The sequence below is a fragment of the Agelaius phoeniceus genome, chromosome 2 (genome assembly GCF_051311805.1).
Source record: "Agelaius phoeniceus isolate bAgePho1 chromosome 2, bAgePho1.hap1, whole genome shotgun sequence".
Taxonomy (NCBI): domain Eukaryota; kingdom Metazoa; phylum Chordata; class Aves; order Passeriformes; family Icteridae; genus Agelaius; species Agelaius phoeniceus.
This window is the reverse complement of record NC_135266.1, coordinates 43,377,453-43,397,967: the sequence shown is the minus strand read 5'-3', so window position 1 is coordinate 43,397,967 and position 20,515 is coordinate 43,377,453. Positions and strand designations below refer to the sequence as shown.

The 20,515-nt window shown below is 35.8% G+C and overlaps 1 protein-coding gene across 7 annotated transcripts in view; it reads left to right on the top strand.

The window, feature by feature from the left end:
- GPC5 (glypican 5) overlaps positions 1–20,515 on the top strand; it is a 609,707-nt gene that overhangs the window by 372,662 nt on the left and 216,530 nt on the right. Inside the window, exon 8 of one of the 7 annotated variants that reach the window (XM_077173565.1) lies at positions 772–906. The exons of the other annotated variants lie outside the window; for them this stretch is intronic. Coding sequence (XP_077029680.1) covers positions 772–812 — 41 coding nt within the window. The 3' untranslated portion in view covers positions 813–906. Of the gene's footprint in view, positions 1–771; positions 907–20,515 lie in introns of those variants that run through there. 7 annotated transcript variants of the gene reach the window in all.

Below are 20,515 nucleotides of genomic sequence, written 5' to 3'. Positions count from 1 at the left end.
ATAGCAGTGCACTACTACCGAGAGTAGAAGTTGCAAATGTTTCATAAAACCTTGATTTTCATGTCATACTTAAAACTTATTAAGTGTAAAGGGACATGATTTAATAACTTCTTAATATTTATCTTTGGTGTTTCTTTTTCTTAGTTACTGCAGTAATAATAATTACTGCAGTAATAATAATTACTGCAGTAAAAATAATTCCTGGTTTACAGGAATTTAGTTAGGCAGACTTTTTCCTGTAAGCTTTGCTCACCGAACTTTGTCATTTTTCAGCACATGAAAAAGATATTGAAAAAGATTTGGTTATGATGTCTTATTTTGAGTGGTTTAAACCTAGCTTCTGACTCCCTCCGTGTGCATTTAGACTGCAAAAGTAAGGGAGGGAAGACACATGGCAATCTTTAATTTAGCAGGGAAAATTTGGTAGTGGTTCAATTTCCCCTTGATCAATCAATTCCATCAGATTTTAATACTTCACATAATATAAGCAGTTGCTGAGATACCACATTGCAAATTAATGTATTATTGTTCATTCCTATATATTGTATCTTCTCATATATGGCCTTACTACAGTTTATGGGGTTTTTCTTCAGTACTTATTCTAACTTTGAAAAATGTAAGAGCTTAACTGTCTTTATTATCTTCTTATATTGAGACAGTATTTATAACCATTGATTTAACCTGTTCAACCTTATTATAGTTTTCTTTCTTCATCAGAACCCTTAATTTAGCAAATTACGGCATTCCTAACCCGTTTGCTTCTATTTGCAGATAACTTTACCTTGCCAGAAAGAGCAAAAATAAGTTTGTAATGATGTCCCAGAAATTCTACCAAAAATCCTTAGATTTTGGACATTGATGAAATAGAAACTGCATACTGAACAGTTGTGGAAGAAGAAGGAAGAAAAGAACATTTCTCATTTGTAAGCTTAAAGACAGAAAATATCAAACACAAAGAAGAAAAAAGATGTGTTTATATGAGATAAACAGAGCACATTGAGCTAAATAATGTTTGTACAAATAAACAATTTTAAAGGGAATCAAAAGTAAAATGTTAAAATCTGGAGTAGTGATACATTTATAAACAGTTTTATTTTCCTTCCTATAAAAGTTCCAATAAAGGAAACATATAGAAGTTGAAGTATAGGCTTTCCTCAATATATGATGTTAAAATATTTTTGAACATAAATTCCCATTCAGTCTGAACTCTAAGTATTTTCAGCTTGCCATCTAAATGGCTGATAAATATTTCTTCTCAAAGTCCTTCCTCCTTTTTTAGTGTCTAATTGACTTTTATTTTATGTTCCAAATAATGAAATACCACATTAAGTGCAGGGAAAAGTATGTCCAAACTTCTTACATTGCAATTTCCTTTGCACGAGATGCAGTTGCCATGTGAGTTAACATCAAATACATACTAAATAAATCAAAGACCTCATTTCCTCAGATGAAACTGCAATATAACCATTAATGGTTCTCCAGAATTTTCATTGTAAACAAATGAGTTTCTCTTTTCACGTACCCTTCTTTCCACATCTTTATAGATGTCATAGCAATTATCAGTGTCCTGAATACAGCTATTAAACTTTCTGATTGTTTTACCATGTTTTTGAAATCTCAGAAGCGCATATAAATCTATGGTGCTTGTTTGGCCTTAAAATAATTACTATCATATGTTCAACATATCTAGTTAAAAAAATGGGATGTTAGAGATTACCCTTTCTGAGATGAATTGCCATGTATAAAAAGTGATCCTAGCTGCCCGTCAATATTCTTCTGCCCAGCCCACAAAACCACACCAGGTTTATTTTACCTAATCTGGCAATTTTTCTCACTTCGGTTTGAGTTACAATTCTTTAGCAGGTAGAAATATTGCACTTTAATTCCAATGTAATTAGCTGCACTCTTCATCAGAAAAGTATTTCTCCAAGGCAAGGCTTCAGAGAGTAAATGAACTTGATTACACCTGGATTGCAGACAGAATCATTTAAATTTTTTCTTGCCAAGAGTCAAAGCAATTCCTTCCAGGTATGGGGGAAGGCTGATATCTTATGGCATTATCTTCCCTCTCCAAACTGCTATCAGGAACAGAGCTTTGAAGACCTTCTAATGCAGTCAAGAATTTAGCAGGTTCATTTTTTTATGGAAGAAGTGCTATCAAAGATGAAAAAGAAAACCAAATACATAAATTGAACATTCAAATACTTAAATATGAGCATTTTCTAAATATTTTGTCTGTAATATGGCACATTTGGTTTGCCTTAATCTCTGTAGACCTGTTTTCAGGAAGACAGGTAGATTTTGTATATGTTGTTTCTCTAGTTAATTTTCCTCCTACAGAATTTCCTCCATATTACCACTAAACCATGTTGGCATGTGTTAGCTTGGTTATTGAAAAGAATGTGGAAATGTACCCTTCACTTGAATATATTTTTCCCTCTCATAAGAATTTTGTTAGGGTTGTAATGAGTAACAGCTTGAGTGCTGTAAGAAGCTTTTTCTTGTATGTTGACCTTTGACACACATGAAACCACATTGTCTTGAATCCCTCTTTAATCAGAGGAAAGGCCTCCTCATCCAGCCATCCACCAAATAATGGTATGTGGTCAGCAGCCAGATTAGCCTGAAGCCAGTGCTCTAGTTTCTCTAGAGGCTGCCACTCACAATGAACACACACCAACTCCAAGCCCCAAACCAGCCAAAACTCATTTCAAGTGTTGAAGCTAAAGTGAAAAATTGAAGTTGTGGGATGCTTTTTCTACTTGTTAATAGAGGAGGGAAGGACTAACCTGGTTCCCTTAAATCCTGCATGACCTGTACATTGGAAAACTAAATTTCCATTTGGGTCCCAGCCACCACTTCATTCCACTTACTTTCTAGCAGTACCCAACCCTTTAAGCACCTACCAGAAGGCATCTACCCCACTGCCCCAGAAGTGTCCCAAAAACCAGCTTTCAATCACTACCGGGGAGTGCAGATGAAACCTGAACCTTTAGTCCATATGAGGTGAGGATCCCCAGTGAGTCACCAAAATATCTGCTACAGTAGTTACAGCAGAGACATCTTTAGAAGAGCCCAAATCTTGAGTTGCTAGAGCATGAATAAGCACAAAGATTGTTTGAAATCAAAACCAGCTTTAAACTGAAAGGGGGTACATTTAGATTAGATATTCAGAAGAAATTCTTTAAGGGTGGTGAGACACTGGAATGGGCTCTCCAAACAAGTTGTGGACCCTTAATCTCCCCCATCCCTGGAAATGTTCAACACCAGGCTGGAGAGGGATTTGAGGGAATTGCGTAACAAAAGTGTCCCTGCCCATGGCAGGGGGTCCAAACTAGATGATCTTTAAGGTCCCTTCCAACCCAAATTGAATTCTATGGTTCTATGATTATACAATTCTAATGTGATATATGTTCTTTTAAAGGAAAAACAGGTTTAATAAAAAATTCTCATTGGGGAGGCATTGTAAATGTCTCTACATTTACAACTTTAGTGAAAAGTTGTACCTGAGCACTGCTGCTAAAACCAAAGAGCACATTCCACAGGGTCAACATATTTAAAGACAGATTATATTTTGAAAGTTTGACACATATTATATAAACCTTTGTCTTGAGGTTGTAATACCCTATTTTTGTCTTTTGCAGTGCCTTTATGGTTAATTATCTTCTTTCACTTTAAAATAGATATTTAAATTTCAGACTCTCATAGAAGGAGTACGTTTCATAAAAAGTGTTGTTTCTTTAAAAGACATCTTCTTTTTTTTCTTTTCCTAAACGGAAAAAAAGTATTTTTTCCACTGCTGTTAAAGTTCTACATGAAAGTGATACATACTAAAAATGAATGTGCAATAAAAAAGATAAGTAAATAAAATAATAATTCTCTTTATTGATCAAATGAAAAAGTTTATTGGTGACCTGTTACATAGATCTGCTGGCCAAATGGTCATTGACAAAACAGTCAATGCTTTTCTTTCCAAAAGTGTCTTTTAGATATTAACAAATTAATTGGTACTCACTCCTGGGAACCCTTCTGTCATTGGTTTCTCATGTTGTATGGATATTGGACCTGTGAAAAGTATTGCTCATTTCACTAACTCTCTTGGCTCTGCTTTATTTAAATTGGAATTCTCTATGAACCCTGTCCCATGTTAAGTGATTTGAGTTACAATCAAGTCTCTCTGCATCTGGATGGAGAGACGTGCATGCTCAGAGTGTGAGAGAATGTAAGGGCAATGTAAGGACACCTGGTTTGTGAGGCAGCTTGTGAATTTATTAATTCCCATTATAAAGAACCATATGAAGTAAGAAATTAAGCAGCCAGATACACAAACTAAGTATCAGGATGAAACATAGTCACTGGAAAAGTCCAGAGCTCTGAGATCACTGACTGATAGGCCTTAGAAGGAGTCAACCAAAGCCTTGAGGATGTCCAGCCATTACTTTTTGACTGGTGAAAAGCAGTCTCATAAAAACCTGTCCTGGGATATGGGGAGCATTTTGTTAGATTGAGTTTAGATTTTTAGATTGAATGATGGGAAAAGCTAAAGGCATGGTAAAGGGGAGGTCTAGCTAGACTGAGGACAATGAATATGGGAGGAGATGGGATAAAGGTATCCACATGCATGTAAACAAACTGCTCATTGACGCTCTTTTCTGGCCAAGACTTTGGCCTAATTACCACAGCTTGTCTTCTGTTTCCAACTTTTTTCCTGTGTGTGACAATAGAAAACTTCAAGCCAGAGTAGATGTTAAGTAGACTAAGAGGTCTAGGCTGTTATCATAACTGTGTCAAGTAATCAGTGACACACACATTACAATTCTTGAGTCAGAAATCATTATATTTTCAAGATAATTTTGATATTTATTAGTTGGAAGGAAGAGCCTCAAAATAGTTTCTAAAGCTGAGCAGTGATCACAACAATGTTTTTATGTGTGTCTTAATTCTCTACTTCATTGAAATCCCATTTACCCCCTTTCAATATCTGAGCAAATCAGACCTCACATATCTAGAACTGTTTCACAAGACCATCAGTTCCTTCTCTGCTCCTTCTGATTCAATTCCTTTTATAAAATCACAGTCCACATAAGATGCTGATTGTGAAAAATATTAAATGAAATTTCAGTCTTACATTCAACATATTGCCTTGTAACTGGGAAAATGTAGTTCCAAGGAGTGTCATCAGAGCCCTCATGGTACAGATATGGGTGCACAATGGACAGCAGAGAGGAGTTTTCTTGAAAAGGAGGCTCAATTGGATTTATGCTCTGAACTTTCAATTGCAAATCTCTGAAACTCACTCCTATATTCAGATAGCTATGTTCCCTGACTCTTCTCTTTTTCATTGAAAAGGCAGCCGTTTGGTCCTTACATTGTCAAAATGCTGTGTAGTAACTGTGGATACAACAGTTTTTCAAGAGCCTTAATCAGTTGGAAACTCCTGCTTTAGGTTAGGGTGGAGTAGATGGGAATTGTCTCTATTTCCTGCTGAATACAAACTTCTTTACATACAGGACGTTCAGATTCACAACATTCTGGAGAAAGCTTCATGACACAACACATCTCTGCAGCTGGGAATTAGGACTTCTAGCTGTGCCCTACAAGACCTAATGTTTTCACCACTATTCTTTTGTGCATTTTATATTATTTAAATGTTAAATAAGATATTAGTGTAAAAACCTCTAAAATCATTCAGGGTCATTAGTTTAGGGCCATGATCCCAGTTTAACGTTTTTGGATAAGCACAGATTCATAGAATTTTAATACGAAGAAAAAAAAAAGAGCATAGTGCAAAGATAGAGCAATTTAGACCTTGCAATAATATCAGTTCTGTCTGAATGAATGATGAAAATTCATTAATATCCAGTACACTTCAGCATAATACTAGGCTCAACAATGCAGTACAATCTTAGGATGTGCTCTAGTAGGGATAAAAACATGTGATATATTATCAAAAACAGCAAGAAAGAGTTAACAAGTTAAAAATAGTGCAAAGACACAGGCAACAAGTAATTTTCTAAGCTTTAAAATTAGAGATAGCTTGCAAAATTACACTTCTTACTTTACTTCTACAGTTTCTCCCAACAGCCAAAATGTAATGCCTAGGGAAACATGTAAACATGAAGAAAGTATCGCTCTGAAGAATTCTCTTTGCTCTGTCATTCTTTTTTATTGGTGGTAACTGCAGGGTCTTTTGACTTATGCCTCAATGAATATTTAAAAAACTTTTGGGCTAAAAAGGACCCATCAAATCCAAATGTTCTTTTTTAAAATGGAAATTTTGAATTTAATTGAAAATATTTATTTTGAGATTGTGAAACTGTACAGGAAAAAAAATAATTTATCTTCTTTTATTGTGGAAGTATCTGATGGACAGCCCTGGCTGGATGTAGCCACAAAGATGACGGAAAGCTTTGCAGCAATCTCCTGTTAATAATCCTAAACATGATAAGGAAGAGTGGGAGACTTCAGGTCTATTTATCTCTTTCATCTTTGGTCCTGTAGCAGATTCCCTGGTTCTTTAGTGTCCCTGTTACAGACACCACCAGTAGAAGCAACACTGAAAACTCTGCTAGGCAGTCATCATGCACATTGCATTTGCCCACTAATAACAACCTTTCATTGGCTGAGAGTGCTTGATGCCCTCTGCTCCTGAGTGTCCGGCTACCTTCTCACAGGTCATGCAACCATATAATGGCCAATGTTGTAAAAGACCTCCAGGATAATCAAGTTCAACTGTTGAAACTCCTACATTCTTAAGACTAATCATGAGGGTAAGTACAGCTCAGTCTTCAGGAGAGTGCAGCTCACTGCTCCCATTAACCTCTTTCTAGAACTGGAAACAGGACTTCTGCCAGCGCCTGATGAATCCTTCCCAACTGGGCTTCCTTCCTATCAGCATGAAGTATATTACCACTGCTAAATCCAGTCCAAAGCCTTTTTTCAGTGTTCCTGGGGGGTGGGTTTGGGGAATTTTTTGGTAACAGGAGTTGATCAAACCATACCATTCTCTGCAGTCAGATATTTTGGTCTCTCTTTGATATAATATAAAATATTGACATACATGGATTACTTTTCAGTGCCTGTGGAAGGAGAATAAATATATTTTGTAACCTGCACTATTAAGCTTCATGAAAAATGGCATTTATCTCAGGTATGCAGGGCTACTCAAAGGACTGGGAAAAGGATCACTGAGATGATAACACTGCACAGCAAGATGTGGGTGGACCCTTACAGCTAGTTTCATACAAAAATGAAACTTTGTCTTTGCCAATAGTCTTTGTTCAAGGGAGTACAACAACTACAAGAAGAAAAGCAGATTCAGAGTGATTTTTTTGGTAGTATTCTTTCGTAAATTTGTTAGAGCTAGTTCTGGAAGCTTCTGTTGAGATTTAGCAAAAGCATTTGCTGTGTGCCACATTCCCCTTATTGCACACAAAAGAAAAATTGCAAAGTTGTGCATTGTCTTTCAGTGGAATGAGCAAGCTTCTTACAATGATGAGGATTTAACAGTGTGCTGAGATCATGCTTCTTTTACCAAAAATTAGGATGCAGTACTCTTCTGTTTATTGTGACTGTGGAGGAAAATAGGAATGAGATAACAGCAAGGTCTAGGAGGCTGAATTGATACCAAGTATTTGTTACACTGTTCCTAGAGAGAGAGGCATCTACTGTCAAATGAAAAGCATATTATGTGCAATTTAATTACCCACTAGAAAGAATGGTGGGGTGGGGGGGAGGGGAGAAGGGCAGGGTAGTAAAATATATATAGTCTGTATTTTGAAATCCATAAACCTAATTTCTGAAATAGGACAGTACATTTGTACATAAACTTCAGAGTGATTATTTATTTATTTATTTATTTGGTCATGAGAATGAATAGATCACTACCTGGCCCTCCACTTCCCCTTGTGAAGATGTTGAAGATTACAGTGAGGTCTTTCCTCAGTCTCCTCCAGGCTGAACAGTCCAAGTCACCTCAGCCACTCCTCATTTGGCTTCCCCTCCAGACCCTTCACCATCCTCATTGCCCTCCTTTGGACACTGTCTATAGCTTAATGTCTTTGTTTTATATTGTGGTGCCCAAAACTGCCCTCACTGCAGAGCAGAAAGGAACAATCCCCTCTCTTGCCCACTGTCAGTGCTGTGCCTGATGCACCCCAGGATACGTTTGGCCCTCCTGGCTGCCAAGGCACTGCTGACTCACATTTGTCTTGCAATCAACTAGGAGGAAAAAAATGAAAAAAATGTTCAATGTATTTTTAATTCTAAATTGAAACAGTAAAGCAGAATTCATAGTAACACCAGACTGCAAGCTGAAAGGAAACCCCTCTTTCTAGAACAAAGCAGAAAATTACAGTATATTTCTACATTGATAGTCGTAGAATATATTGACAGGTGACATTAATGTCAAATAGTAAACTTGAACACACTTAAACAAAACATAGAAGTGAACAGTTTATCTACAAATCATGGAGTTATTTTTTTTGCATTTGAGCAGTTGTTGAATCTTCAGGTGCAAAATAATTCATTATTATTTCAGTTTTGAGCCATCTTTCATGCAGTACCTTATCATATTGAAATTACATATGTTATAAATTAGGTACATTTCTCAGTGAGAAAACACCAGGGATCTTCCTGTAATGTTTATTTTAAGGAGACTAGAGTAAATGGTTCTCTTGGGCAAATAGCATCACTATATTTTCACAGATGAATTCAAGTGTGCGGTCAAGTAGTAGGTACAGTTAAGAATTTCACATATGAAAATAAGCAGATGCATGATAATCTGCTCATCTGTTTCCAATAGAAAAAAAAAATTTATTTACAGAATATCTAAAATTGGATTAGGAGATCTTTGGAGTATTGTGGTTTGGAAGAAGTAGACTCCTTGGGTGATCCAAGAGGCCAGTGATGGGAGAGCATGCTGCTGCTATCTGTAGGGCACTTCATGAAATCCAGGTCAGCAGTGGTTAAGTAAGCAAATTTATATAAAAGTAAAATATATTTTAAACTTCATTTCTAGAACTGTAGTATAAAAAGTGTTTCTTTAGGAGCTCTTACAAAATGAGTGAATAGTTTGCCCTTTTATTCACCAATGTTTGAGAGTCATGAGCCATCTAAACTTTCTTTTGCACCTGACAGCAATGACTTTTTTGACCCTTTTTGAAGTGCTACTTTCTATTGGAGCAAGTAGCGTGGCTTGGTGGGATTTGTGGAGCAGAACACTTGTTTTCCAGGACCAGCATTGTAAATATATGAGGGGTTTTAATGAAGTCTAGCTCCAGTCTAGTTTTCTATCATCATCATCATCATCATCATCATCATCATCATCATCATCATCATCATCATTTATTGTTATTATTATACTATTTTAATTGTTATTATTGTTATTATTGATAATATTGTTATTATGTGATTAGTCGTTGGAATGCACTAGGAATACTCCTAGAATCCCTTCTTCAGTTCAGTTCCATTCTGGCTTGAAGCCAAGTAAAATGGCTTTGAAAAAAACCCAAAGCTAATAGTAATCTATCTTTCAGGTATTTGGAATATCATCATCTCACCTGTCATCTCACACTGAAAGAGATGAAAAAGTGAGAAGCAAAAACTAGTCTGATATACTGGATTTCAGAACTCTTCTGCTAACCCTTAACTGGGAGGTTTAGGAAAACTGACCAATTTCTGACAAAATCTAATTGTATAAGTGGACAGACCTGAATGAAAGGAAGATGTACAAAGGGACTTTGTGGTACAAACACTGTGTTCTAGACACACTTGTCTTCACAGAAATCTTGATGGGCTGAAACAAGGCTGGCTGTAACAAGGAGATCAGATGGGTAGAGAGAAATAAATTAATATAAACAGATTTTTTTTCCACTGTTAGACTAAACTATTTTGTCACAGAATAGTTGAAGCTGGAAGGGACCTATGGAGGTCATTTGGACCAAACCCACTAGGAGTCTGCTGAAGCAGAGACACCTAGAATCAACTGTCTAGGACCATGTCCAAATAGTTTTGAATATCTCTAGGGATGAAGACTCCACAACCTCCCTGGCAATGTGTGCCACTGCTTGATCACCTCCACAGTGAAAAAGTGTTTCCTGATGTTCAGAGAGAGCATCCTGTGTTTTAGTTTGTGCCCATTTAACTGGCAATAACTTCATCATAGAAGGTTATCAGATTGGTTTCCAGGATTAGTTGTTTGATTACCTGCCCAGGGATTAAGGTGGGCCTTACCAAACTGTAATTCTTACTAACATAATTTCTCTGAAATAGGAAATTAGTGAGTTTATTGAGCTTTTTCTTAATTTTTTTTTCTGCTGCATAATGGACAATGGACAAGAGCACAGCAATCAGCCTTAGAGACGTGATAGCTGGAAATTGAAGTCAAGGCATCCAGATTTCCAGGCTCTTATATAACTGCTAGATTTTTTTTTTTTTTATGTGCTACTATTCTCAGGAATATAAACAAGTGTTTCATAGGTAATGCTGAACAAGTTAATCATCCTATGCAGATGTCTAGTGAAACAATTCAATTTTTAAAATATCCCTATGTGAAAAATCCATCATTTTGTGAACTATTTTAGCATATTGGGTAATCACAAAATATCACTTCCTAAGCAGATTTTTAAGGGAGGTTAAATTTGAAATTAAAATAGTATTCTCCGATTAGGTTTAGAAACCACCATACAGTGATCTCAATATAGACTTACATAAACACAAACATGGATAGATAGATAGATAGATAGATAGATAGATAGATAGATAGATAGATAGATAGACAGACAGAAAAACATTTTTAGTATATCAGCCTCGTTTTACTTATAAATCTTATAGGTTACTATTAGCCTTTAAAAGTAGGTCTCCAAATTTTCCAACATTATACTTCTCAAGTACACTGTTTAGTTTAAATAAAGTAAAAATCAACAGGTTGGTAAAATTGAACATTTCATGTCTCTAAACTGGATAATATAAAACTGGCTGGGAGAAAACATTTCATAGCATACAATTCACTGATGTTCAGTAACATATAGGATATATTCTGAGTTTATTGAGTTAAGAGATAAAACTTGTAAGTCATTGCAACAGAGGGAATATTTGTATTCATCTTGTTGGAATCTGATCAGCAGAATATATGCCAGATATTGAAAGAATTGTTTTTAAAATAGGAATAAAATACTCTCTAATCCTTAAGGTGCTGTAAAAAGAGTTCTGAATGCATCTGTTAATGTTCTAGGCACATAATACAAAGAGTATTACTTTTTTTCTAATACATAATAAAAAAGAGAAAAGAAATAGAATGAAATTAAGAAGAAGCAGGTGAGATAATAAAATCAAGACACTCAAAATTATTTCTGTATCTCTTAGGAAAGCACTGGAACCCCGAAGAATAGCACTATTATTTTATAACAACTGCATTTTGATTCCATGTGTATTTTACATAACATTTTCAAAACCAGAAACAGCTTCAAAATCCTGTCCTTTGATAATCTGTGATCTACAGTAGTTTTAAAAACTATATTGGTAAATGAGAAAATGCATACCAAGGACATGCTTTATTACCTGAAAGTTAAATATATGTTGGAACTTACTGCTGTTAAGAGCAGTTTTTCTAAACCAGGGAATGAATTCTCTAAAGTCTGTATTTTTAAGCCTTTTTTTTTCCCTAGATGTAATGGTTGTTGCATTTGTATTGTATTAACAAACAACTGGGAGTAGTTACTCTTTGTTCCCAGTGGATACTGAAAGTCCTTGCAATCTCTTTGAAAGTTCCCTATCAAAACAGGACAGGAAATTGACATTATTTTCTGTCCTCCAACAACAAGATGCAATCCAAGTGGAAAAGTGTCATGGGAGGTATGATCCCATAAGTCAGATATGCCCAGCTGTACATGGGGGTTGTTGACATACTACTCTAGCAGTTCATGGTGTTATAAGTACAAAGAATAAATACTATTTTTAAACAATTTGTTTGTTACAGAAATACACCAAAAATATTCTAACAAAAAGCATTGTACCACATGTATGTACCAATCTAAGCTAAAGCTAAAAGAATTTGGGCAATAGCCAGCTCTAATTGTCTTGGAGGCTGCTAGCAATGAGAGGACTCATTTGGACCCTGTAAGGCTACAGAGTCTGACATTATCAGAAGGCTGTGTCATATTTTCTGCTTGGCTTCTAACACTGTAAGTCACAGCAATGGAAAAAGTCACATTACATTTTCCCTGCTGTTTAATCACGTGTAATTCATATCTTTAAAACTGCCTCGTAGCTCTTAACTTTTTGAAGTACAAAATAGTATAAAACACTGTTTAAATTATTTGCTCTCTTGTATAACTCCTGTAAGATTTCACATTACAAGTAATTAATAGATTTTATTTTTGCAAGCTCTACTTTTTGGCTTACATATGAAGAATTGAATAAGAATACATCTGTTTATTTCAGAAAAATTATGGTCTGGTAGGAAACTCCTTTCTTTTTCCACCTCGCTCTGAATCTGATGAAAGGGCAAAGTGTTTAAATAGCATCCAGACATATCTTGGCAACTGATGCTTTAGTAACATTTTGATCGATGTGTCAGCCTCTTCATCCAGGAGCCACAGGGGGTAGGAAATTGATAATTGGTGATACAGCTCAAAAGATCACATGAAACTCATAGGAAAATGAGCACTTTCTGTTTTACTGCTGCTTTGAGATTTGCTTAAGACATACCTTCTCAAACTAAGTTACAAAAGCTTTTGGTTTGTTTCTTTTTTTTTTCTGCTTTCAAATATAAGTATTTTTCTCTATTGTTTCTCTGGTGGATCTGCTGTGTGATAAGCTGAGTACTTTGCTGACAGTGAAGTACCATGGATACACAGTAATCCATGAACCTTAATTTACAGGCATTTCCTTAGAAGTGCTGTTGATGTTTTATTCGTTATTGACACAACATGGCTGCTTTAGTTATAAACAATTAATGTTGTAACTGCTCAAGGGCTGCACATACTCATCCTAGTTATTTCTTTCTCTTAGAGCTCGAATTTTCCTTTAACAATTTTTTTCATACTTAAGCCCTAAGTAGACTAATATTTAATTGCTGCACTTTTTACTCTTGATGTTTTGTTCTACTGACTGGAATTATAAAGAGTTAACAAATCTTTCATTTACTAGAACTGTTTTCCATGAATAAAAAATATACTTTATATAATAGTATACAATTTTGGAATTTCTTTTTTCATTACACTCAGCTGGCTATCTGAAAAAATGAGATTAGCTAATGTGATTTAAATAAGGGGTCAGTCTTGCTTTTGTCACCTTATTGGAAAATCTTTTATTTTGGTGATCTTTGGTTTTGGTTTTCTTGTTGTGCTCTGAAGAACCAAAAGGAAATTAGTTAAAATTTCTTGGAGACTGAGTGGTGATGGCAGGCACTTTAATGACAATCATTGTCCTAAATTATCTCGTACACAGGGTTTTCACATGGAGCACATCTTAATGTTCAGGTCACAGTTCAGAATACTGTTAAACTGGGACTTTACATTGAGTGCATGTGTGTCTGTGTATTTAAAATTATTATAATAAATTCAATGTTCCTTTAGTAACTGAAAGGTAGCATCAGTCCAAATTGATGGAAGTTTGTTGGAGTTCTGCACCACTGGTGCTGCTTACTTTTCATCAAAGACAAAGGAGAAAAGCATGGGTAGTTACTGACTAATGAAGAAAACCAATCTATGCCAAGAACATTTTATTTTTGGTACTTTGAATCATAGAAACAGAATAACCTGAGTTGGAAGGGACACACGAGGACCATCAAGTCCAATTCTTAGCCCTGCATAGAACATCCCCAAGAGTCACACCATGTGTCCAAAAGCATTGTGCAAACACTTTAACTCTGTCAGGTTGATGCTGTGACCAGTGCCCTGGGGAGCCTGTTCCAGTGCCCAACCACCCTCTGGGTGAAGAATCTTGTTCTAATATCCAACCTAAACCGCTCTTGACTCAGCTCCACGCGGTTTCCTCCAGTCCTGTCGCTGGTCATGGTTAAATACCAGCTGTGCACTCTGGCAGACAGAGCAATCCCCTTGGTGTTAAGTCCATAGCAGCACGATTTTGTACATCCATATTTCAAAATTACTTGGAGACAGTCATTGGTTTTAGCACTTTCACATGATGAAACACTTTCACATCATGAACACCTCTGTAGAAGTAAGCAGCCATGGAAACTCCCAGTGGCTTTGTCTACAGAGCAAACCTAGATGTTTATTTTAGAGCAGATATTTATATTTGGACATAAATGCCGTCCTGTGCTGCTCAGTTATTTCAGTGTGTTCTTCCTGGAGTTATGGTGTACTCTTATTCTTGGATGTCAGTCAGTAGAGTTGCTTTCACCGTCTCATTCCTTTCACAGTCATGCAGGTTTGCTTGGCAGTCATAGGGACAAAACAGACCCTTTCAGAGGGTGTTTATTCCTCCCAATTATTTTAGATATTTATCTTCAGATTGGATGAATCACACTCTAAAGGTGTATCTGTCTTTTCATAAAATTTTAAAAGCCCTCTGATGGGTGTAAATTAGGTTATTATTTCAGCAGCTAAATATGTTTGGGGTCAATTCTGGTGAAGGTAAAATAAGCCCAGATAAGAGTCATTATATCTAAAATCTGTTTGCAGCCTTGTTGTTACATGCAGATGGAAAGATTACTTTGGCCACCACATGTCAGCTGGAAGTCAAAATGAAACTGCAGATACTCTGCAAAAAGATGTGAATGTTAAAAAAATTAATACCTATTAATAAATGAAAAAAAATCATGCCTATCAATAAATGTTGGTTTTAGAGTTCTAGTCATGATTTAAACATAGATTTTCCAGCTTCATCAGATGAAAAGATGAAGTCATCTTTCATTCAAGAACTGATTACAAAGTCCTTTCTAAGATGCAGAAACTTAAAAAAAATATTATATTTAGTTCCGATTTCTATTGTATCACAGATACTTAGTACTGTCTGATTCCTTTAGATTTTGAACTTCTCAGCTTTTCACAACAGTTTTATACTCAGTTCTAAAAATTTATAGTCAGCCATTTTCTTGAGGCATGTAAAAAATAGCAAGCTTTATGACCCTGGTCTCTTCATTACTGCATTTGTATACCTTTGAGTATTTTTTTTTTCTTGTGCACATCATTTTTGGGACAACTTCTCATGTGAATTGTAGGATTTTTGTACTTTTAACTTTATATAGGAATATTTTTATCTCCACAGTTCTCTATGTGAAAGTGAGAAATTTGAAATATATAAAGACACTTTTAAAATATGCTATTAAAATAGTTATGTTGTTATATTGAATATATCTTTACATTATTTAAAAGTGACATTTTGAAAAAAAGTCATGTTCACTAACCTGGATGGTTTTGTCAATAATCATTCATCACATTTGCTATAGATGCTCATCCAAGAGCTTGGTCACAAAACTAAGATGTGAGATAGATGGTGACCTGGAACAACACTGCAACCTTCACCAGGAAATTAAGGTACAAAACCATGACATTTAAAAGCAAAGGATAAAGAATATTTATTTTAAAATAATTCCTGGGTTTTGAGGGAATGTTTACCTGAGGAATCAAATGTAAATGGCACAGGTAAGGGACAGAAATGTGAGCTATGCTCTGACAGCAGTAATTGTGTGAATTATATAGGCAAGCATATATTACAGACAGACTTGTTTATACTGGGATCCTGCTGAGTTAAGGATAATCTCCTTCAGTTGGAAACATCTACTCTTCCCACTGTATCTACCAGGAACCTAAGGAAAATGCTAGCATAATCACTTACTTTTCTGACAGCTACATTTATCTGAAGTAAGTCCTATCAAATATAAGAAACATACAAGGTTTTCTAAAGACAAAGACAACTGTAAATGTGTTCACCCATCACTCAGTTACATAAATAATGACTTTTCCTTCCCCTATTATTCTTAGTTTTTAAATCCTCTAGAATATCTCAAACTCTGCAAAGTGCATGTTGCTTTTTTCCTTGCATCCCCCCTTGACAAGGAGCAGCCTAGATTTGCCTGGAAAGCTCTTGTCATTCATCTTTAACCAGACCAAAAAAGCAAGATAACTTTGGAGTATTATCATGAAAATCCCATGTCCAGAGTCAAAAAAAGCATCATGAGACAAGGGTACAGATGTTGCAAGATAAATTGGTTGTTTCCTTAACATTTTTCATTCTCATGATGGTTTTTTTTTAGTGACAGGTCTTTTTTTACAGTGCTCCTGTCTGAATATAGTACTCAAGGAATTAGAGCCAAAAGGAATAAAAAAAGATTGTGGTTTTCTTCTTTTTTTTTTTTTAGTTTGGTTAGGTTTGGTTTTTCTTTTGTTTGTTTGTTTTTCGTTTGATTTTTTTTTTTTGTCAGGAGAACAGAATACTTGGGTACCATTTGTCAATCTAGCCATAATCTATCCTTCCTTCCTTCCTTCCTTCCTTCCTTCCTTCCTTCCTTCCTTCCTTCCTTCCTTCCTTCCTTCCTTCCTTCCTTCCTTCCTTCCTTCCTTCCTTCCTTCCTTCCTTCCTTCCTTCCTTCCTTCCTTCCTTCCTTCCTTCCTTCCTTCCTTCCTTCCTTCCTTCCTTCGTTTTAAACTATTCTTATGCCAATCCACTAGTTTTTCTTGCTTTTGCTCTTCTAATTCTCATCCCCATCCTGCTTGGGACAAGAGGACTGAACAAGCTGCTTGCCAGGGTCAACCCACCCCACCCTGCTATGAGCAGGTGAGATAAAGATCAGCAGTATAAGGTGGGATTTAGTTTCCTGAATCTGCCATTCCAGGTGCCCCAAAGTATCTTACCCGGACCCCGCTACTTTTCTAGAGAAGTATGAGGAGTATGACTTCTAGAGGAGTATGTCTATCACATCCTGCTTTCCTTATCCATTTCCCCTCTTCCTATGATGCTGGGGATTTTTTTTTTTTTTTTTTGTGGAACCTAAGAAAATATTGACAGGTGTGCACAGCACAATTTAGAGAGCTACTCCTTCATCCCTAAATTAGGTCACCTGAACATGGAGTCTTTGGGGCCCTTAGAGCCAATGAGCATGGATATTGTGGTACAGTGCCAGACCTCAGATATGAAAAAGAAGCTGTGGTGACAGTCAAGCATGGCAAATTACACTGTGTGCCTCTATTAAGGAAATTGAATAGATCCCCAGATGCCCTTTGACTGTGATAGATGCACAGATAATTAGTGTATAGTCAACCTCCAGGCACTTAGATGTTGAATGCACAGAATTGAATCTAACCTTGTACATACTCACCATTCATCTAAGACCAAGAACTGGTTTTAGATTGCTTTTCATTATTTAATATTAGTTTTAAGGAGAGAACGGCTAGAATTAACTATGAGGTTTCAAAACTACTTTGCTAAGGCCTCTACAAGGAGAAATTCATGCTATTCTTTTTCATTGTGTGCTGATATATGACAATATATACAGCATAATAAATTGGGAGAAAAAACCTGCAGAGGATGACATGATAACTATGCATATTTTATCTACATAATCTATGACTGTTCTCTGGGCCACAGAGTGATATTAAATTAATATATTAGAATTTACTGCTAAGGTTCATAATGGAAGACTATTCTAAGTATCTGCCCTTTGTTTAACAGTGCATTGAAATCTTTTACTTTAATTCAGATGAACAAAATAAAATCTCTTTAAAAAGGCAGATGAGAAGCATTGACATTGGTAATAGGTGAAGGGGTTATAATGGGAAAGTAAAATTTACTGGACTGCTTCTCTTTTTCCTAGAGAAAGTCCATGCTAAATGTAGAGGTAGGAGAATATAAAAACAGGAAATTTTGTGAGAGGATGTGAGGGAGTAGGCAGAGGAAATAAGCAAATTTATTAAAAGATCACAACAACACAGCTGAATAAAGAAGTGTGTACAAGGATGGTCATGGCAGAATTAACTCATATCTTCATAAGAAGTAAACCAAATAGAGACGAGACAGTAGGAACCTAAAATTTTTATTCACCCAGTAGTCCAATCTGTACATGAGTAGTATTATAGTTAGAGTCCCTTTAACTTTCTGAGGTCTAAAAGTTTCAGACCTAGTTAAGGTATGAGTATGTAATTAGTTAAATAATATACCAGAGAAGATAAAATGAAAAATTATATATTTTTTAAAGGCATATGATTTTTACTCAAATTACTCAGGAAGAAGGAGGAAAAGATTTTTATGAGTGATGTGAAGCAGATAAAACATTAAAGCTCAGATGAAAAGTGAAAAACTATGATACACTGGACAACAGAAGCTGCAAAGCACATGACTGTGAGGAGAATATACAGGGAAACTCAAATTACAGAAGGATTTTCTTTAGTGAAAATCAAAACCTAGGAAGTTAATAATGTCATGTACACAAGAGTGGATTAGGCAAGCAAATTACCATGTAAATAAGTTGTTAAAACAGAGGCAAGAGCACAGAAAACAGTGCTTATGTCTCTGTTATTATCTAAATGACTAAATAGATGGGGTTCCAGACAATCTTCCCTGAGGATTCATACAGAATCTGTTCATGGACTGAACTTTGGGCTTGATTGCAGGAAAGACACTTTTTTCTTGGTCTTTTTAGTCAAGAGTCAAGTAACATCAAAAGAAATTAGCTCTTAAGCTGGATGTCACAGAGAAAAATGTGAGGACATAAGCCAAAACCAAGATGGCACTAAACCAATGTCTGCTTGCTTGCAATGCCTTCTTTTTGCTAGACAAAAACGTTTAGCAGCTTTTTTTCCTGAAGAAAAATTAAGCAGCATTCATTATCCTTTTCCTCCAAAATACAAAACCTGACTTTCTATAAAATAGAGTTCATCTATGGAAGGACAAAATATGTATTATTAAAAACACTTTAATTGGCTAACTTGTTGTACTATATGGTCTGTAATTCCATATTCAGTACTCAGAGCTTTATGACCTTTGAAAATGTAGCTCAGAATATACCACAAAACCTCTTGCAATAATTCAAACATTTTTGTGCCATTTGTTTCTTTGCTGTGTCCATGTGTGTGCACTGGTAAATGTTAAAGTGTCTTGCTATAAGGGTAGCACTTGGATTTCATTCTCTAAAGTGTGTGAACAGATAGATGCTGCATTATGGTGCTACTACTGACATTTCAATTCACAGCCAAGGCCACCAACACTCTCGGCCCCTGCTGTTCTGTTAAATATTTGTCAGTGAAAGAGACTGAGGATTGCTTTTCATATTTCTTGTACATGCTGAGCTATACCAAAGGCAAAATGTCAGGTAAAAACCAGTGCATAGCCTTTTTCTGATAGCAAAACTCTGAGCTTGCATATAGGGGCTGTGGCTTTTCAAGAATATGCTATCACCACGTGCACTGTGATCCTTTAATTGAAAATCGGTGTAGGTAGATAATTGTGCAGATTAGAGACAGAGCCACGATGTGTGCCAATTATTCATGAAAAAAAATTGAGACTTTGTGTGACAAGGGGAATAAAATCAGGCTGGTATAATCATAGTAGAGACAAACTTTCCAGATAACTCCCACATGAAATTAGAACTTGTAACTTTTAAGTGACACAGTGGGGGCTGGTTTATTGCTAATGCTTTTGAATAGGCCCTGCAGGGCTTGTTCACTTTTAGTTTCTTGGTAAGTACTTTGAGCATAAATGGAGCTTAAATGAACTGGCATGATAGACTCTCATTTCTGTAACACCTGTAAAATTTTCACTATAGTCATCCCCTGCTCTGTCTCATCCTCTTGATAGTCCTATGTGTGACAGTATAAGATTCAGAGACAGGATTTATTTGTTTATTTGTTTAAAAATCTGGAGGAAGTGGATAACAGGAGTTTCAGAAAGCAAGTTATTTAGAAGTAGTAACCACAATCTGCTCAATGGACTGATAGCCTTCTAGTGAACAGTTCTGTTTTTACCAGCATCCACCATTTCAGCTAATCACACAAACTATTATCAGTGCAGTCAGCCATAAAAATCAAGTACAGATAAGGGTGTCTTAGTGATTTAGGGCACTGATGGTATTTGTGGTTTGTGATATGACTGACTAACTTAGGCATAAGCTATAATTTTAAGTTTCTTTATTTTTGAGAGATTTTAATTCTTTTCTCCATAAATAACTTCTCTCCACCACCCATTCAAAGAAGAAAGTATGGGTTTTTTTCTTCTCAGTCTTATGGCAAGAAGATAGATTTTAAGTGTCTGCTCTGTCAAGGAAGGATTGAGTGAGAAGCAATCTGAGAGTCTCACTGTGACAATTGGGAAAGCAGCTGTGTGTGAGATAGGTTTTGGGGGAAATGGAAAAACCCAGAGATTTGTTATGTTTCTCTTTGGCACAGTTTGAATGTGTATTTCTCTGCTCAGCTGAGGTAAGAAAGCTTTTTCTCCTAAACTTATGCTGTAATTTTGAGGATAAAGTTGGAGAATTTTCAGATGCCAAGAAATATAAATTTTGGAATTTTTTGAATATTCCTTTATCATTAACCGTAGTGAACCTCCAATCCATCAT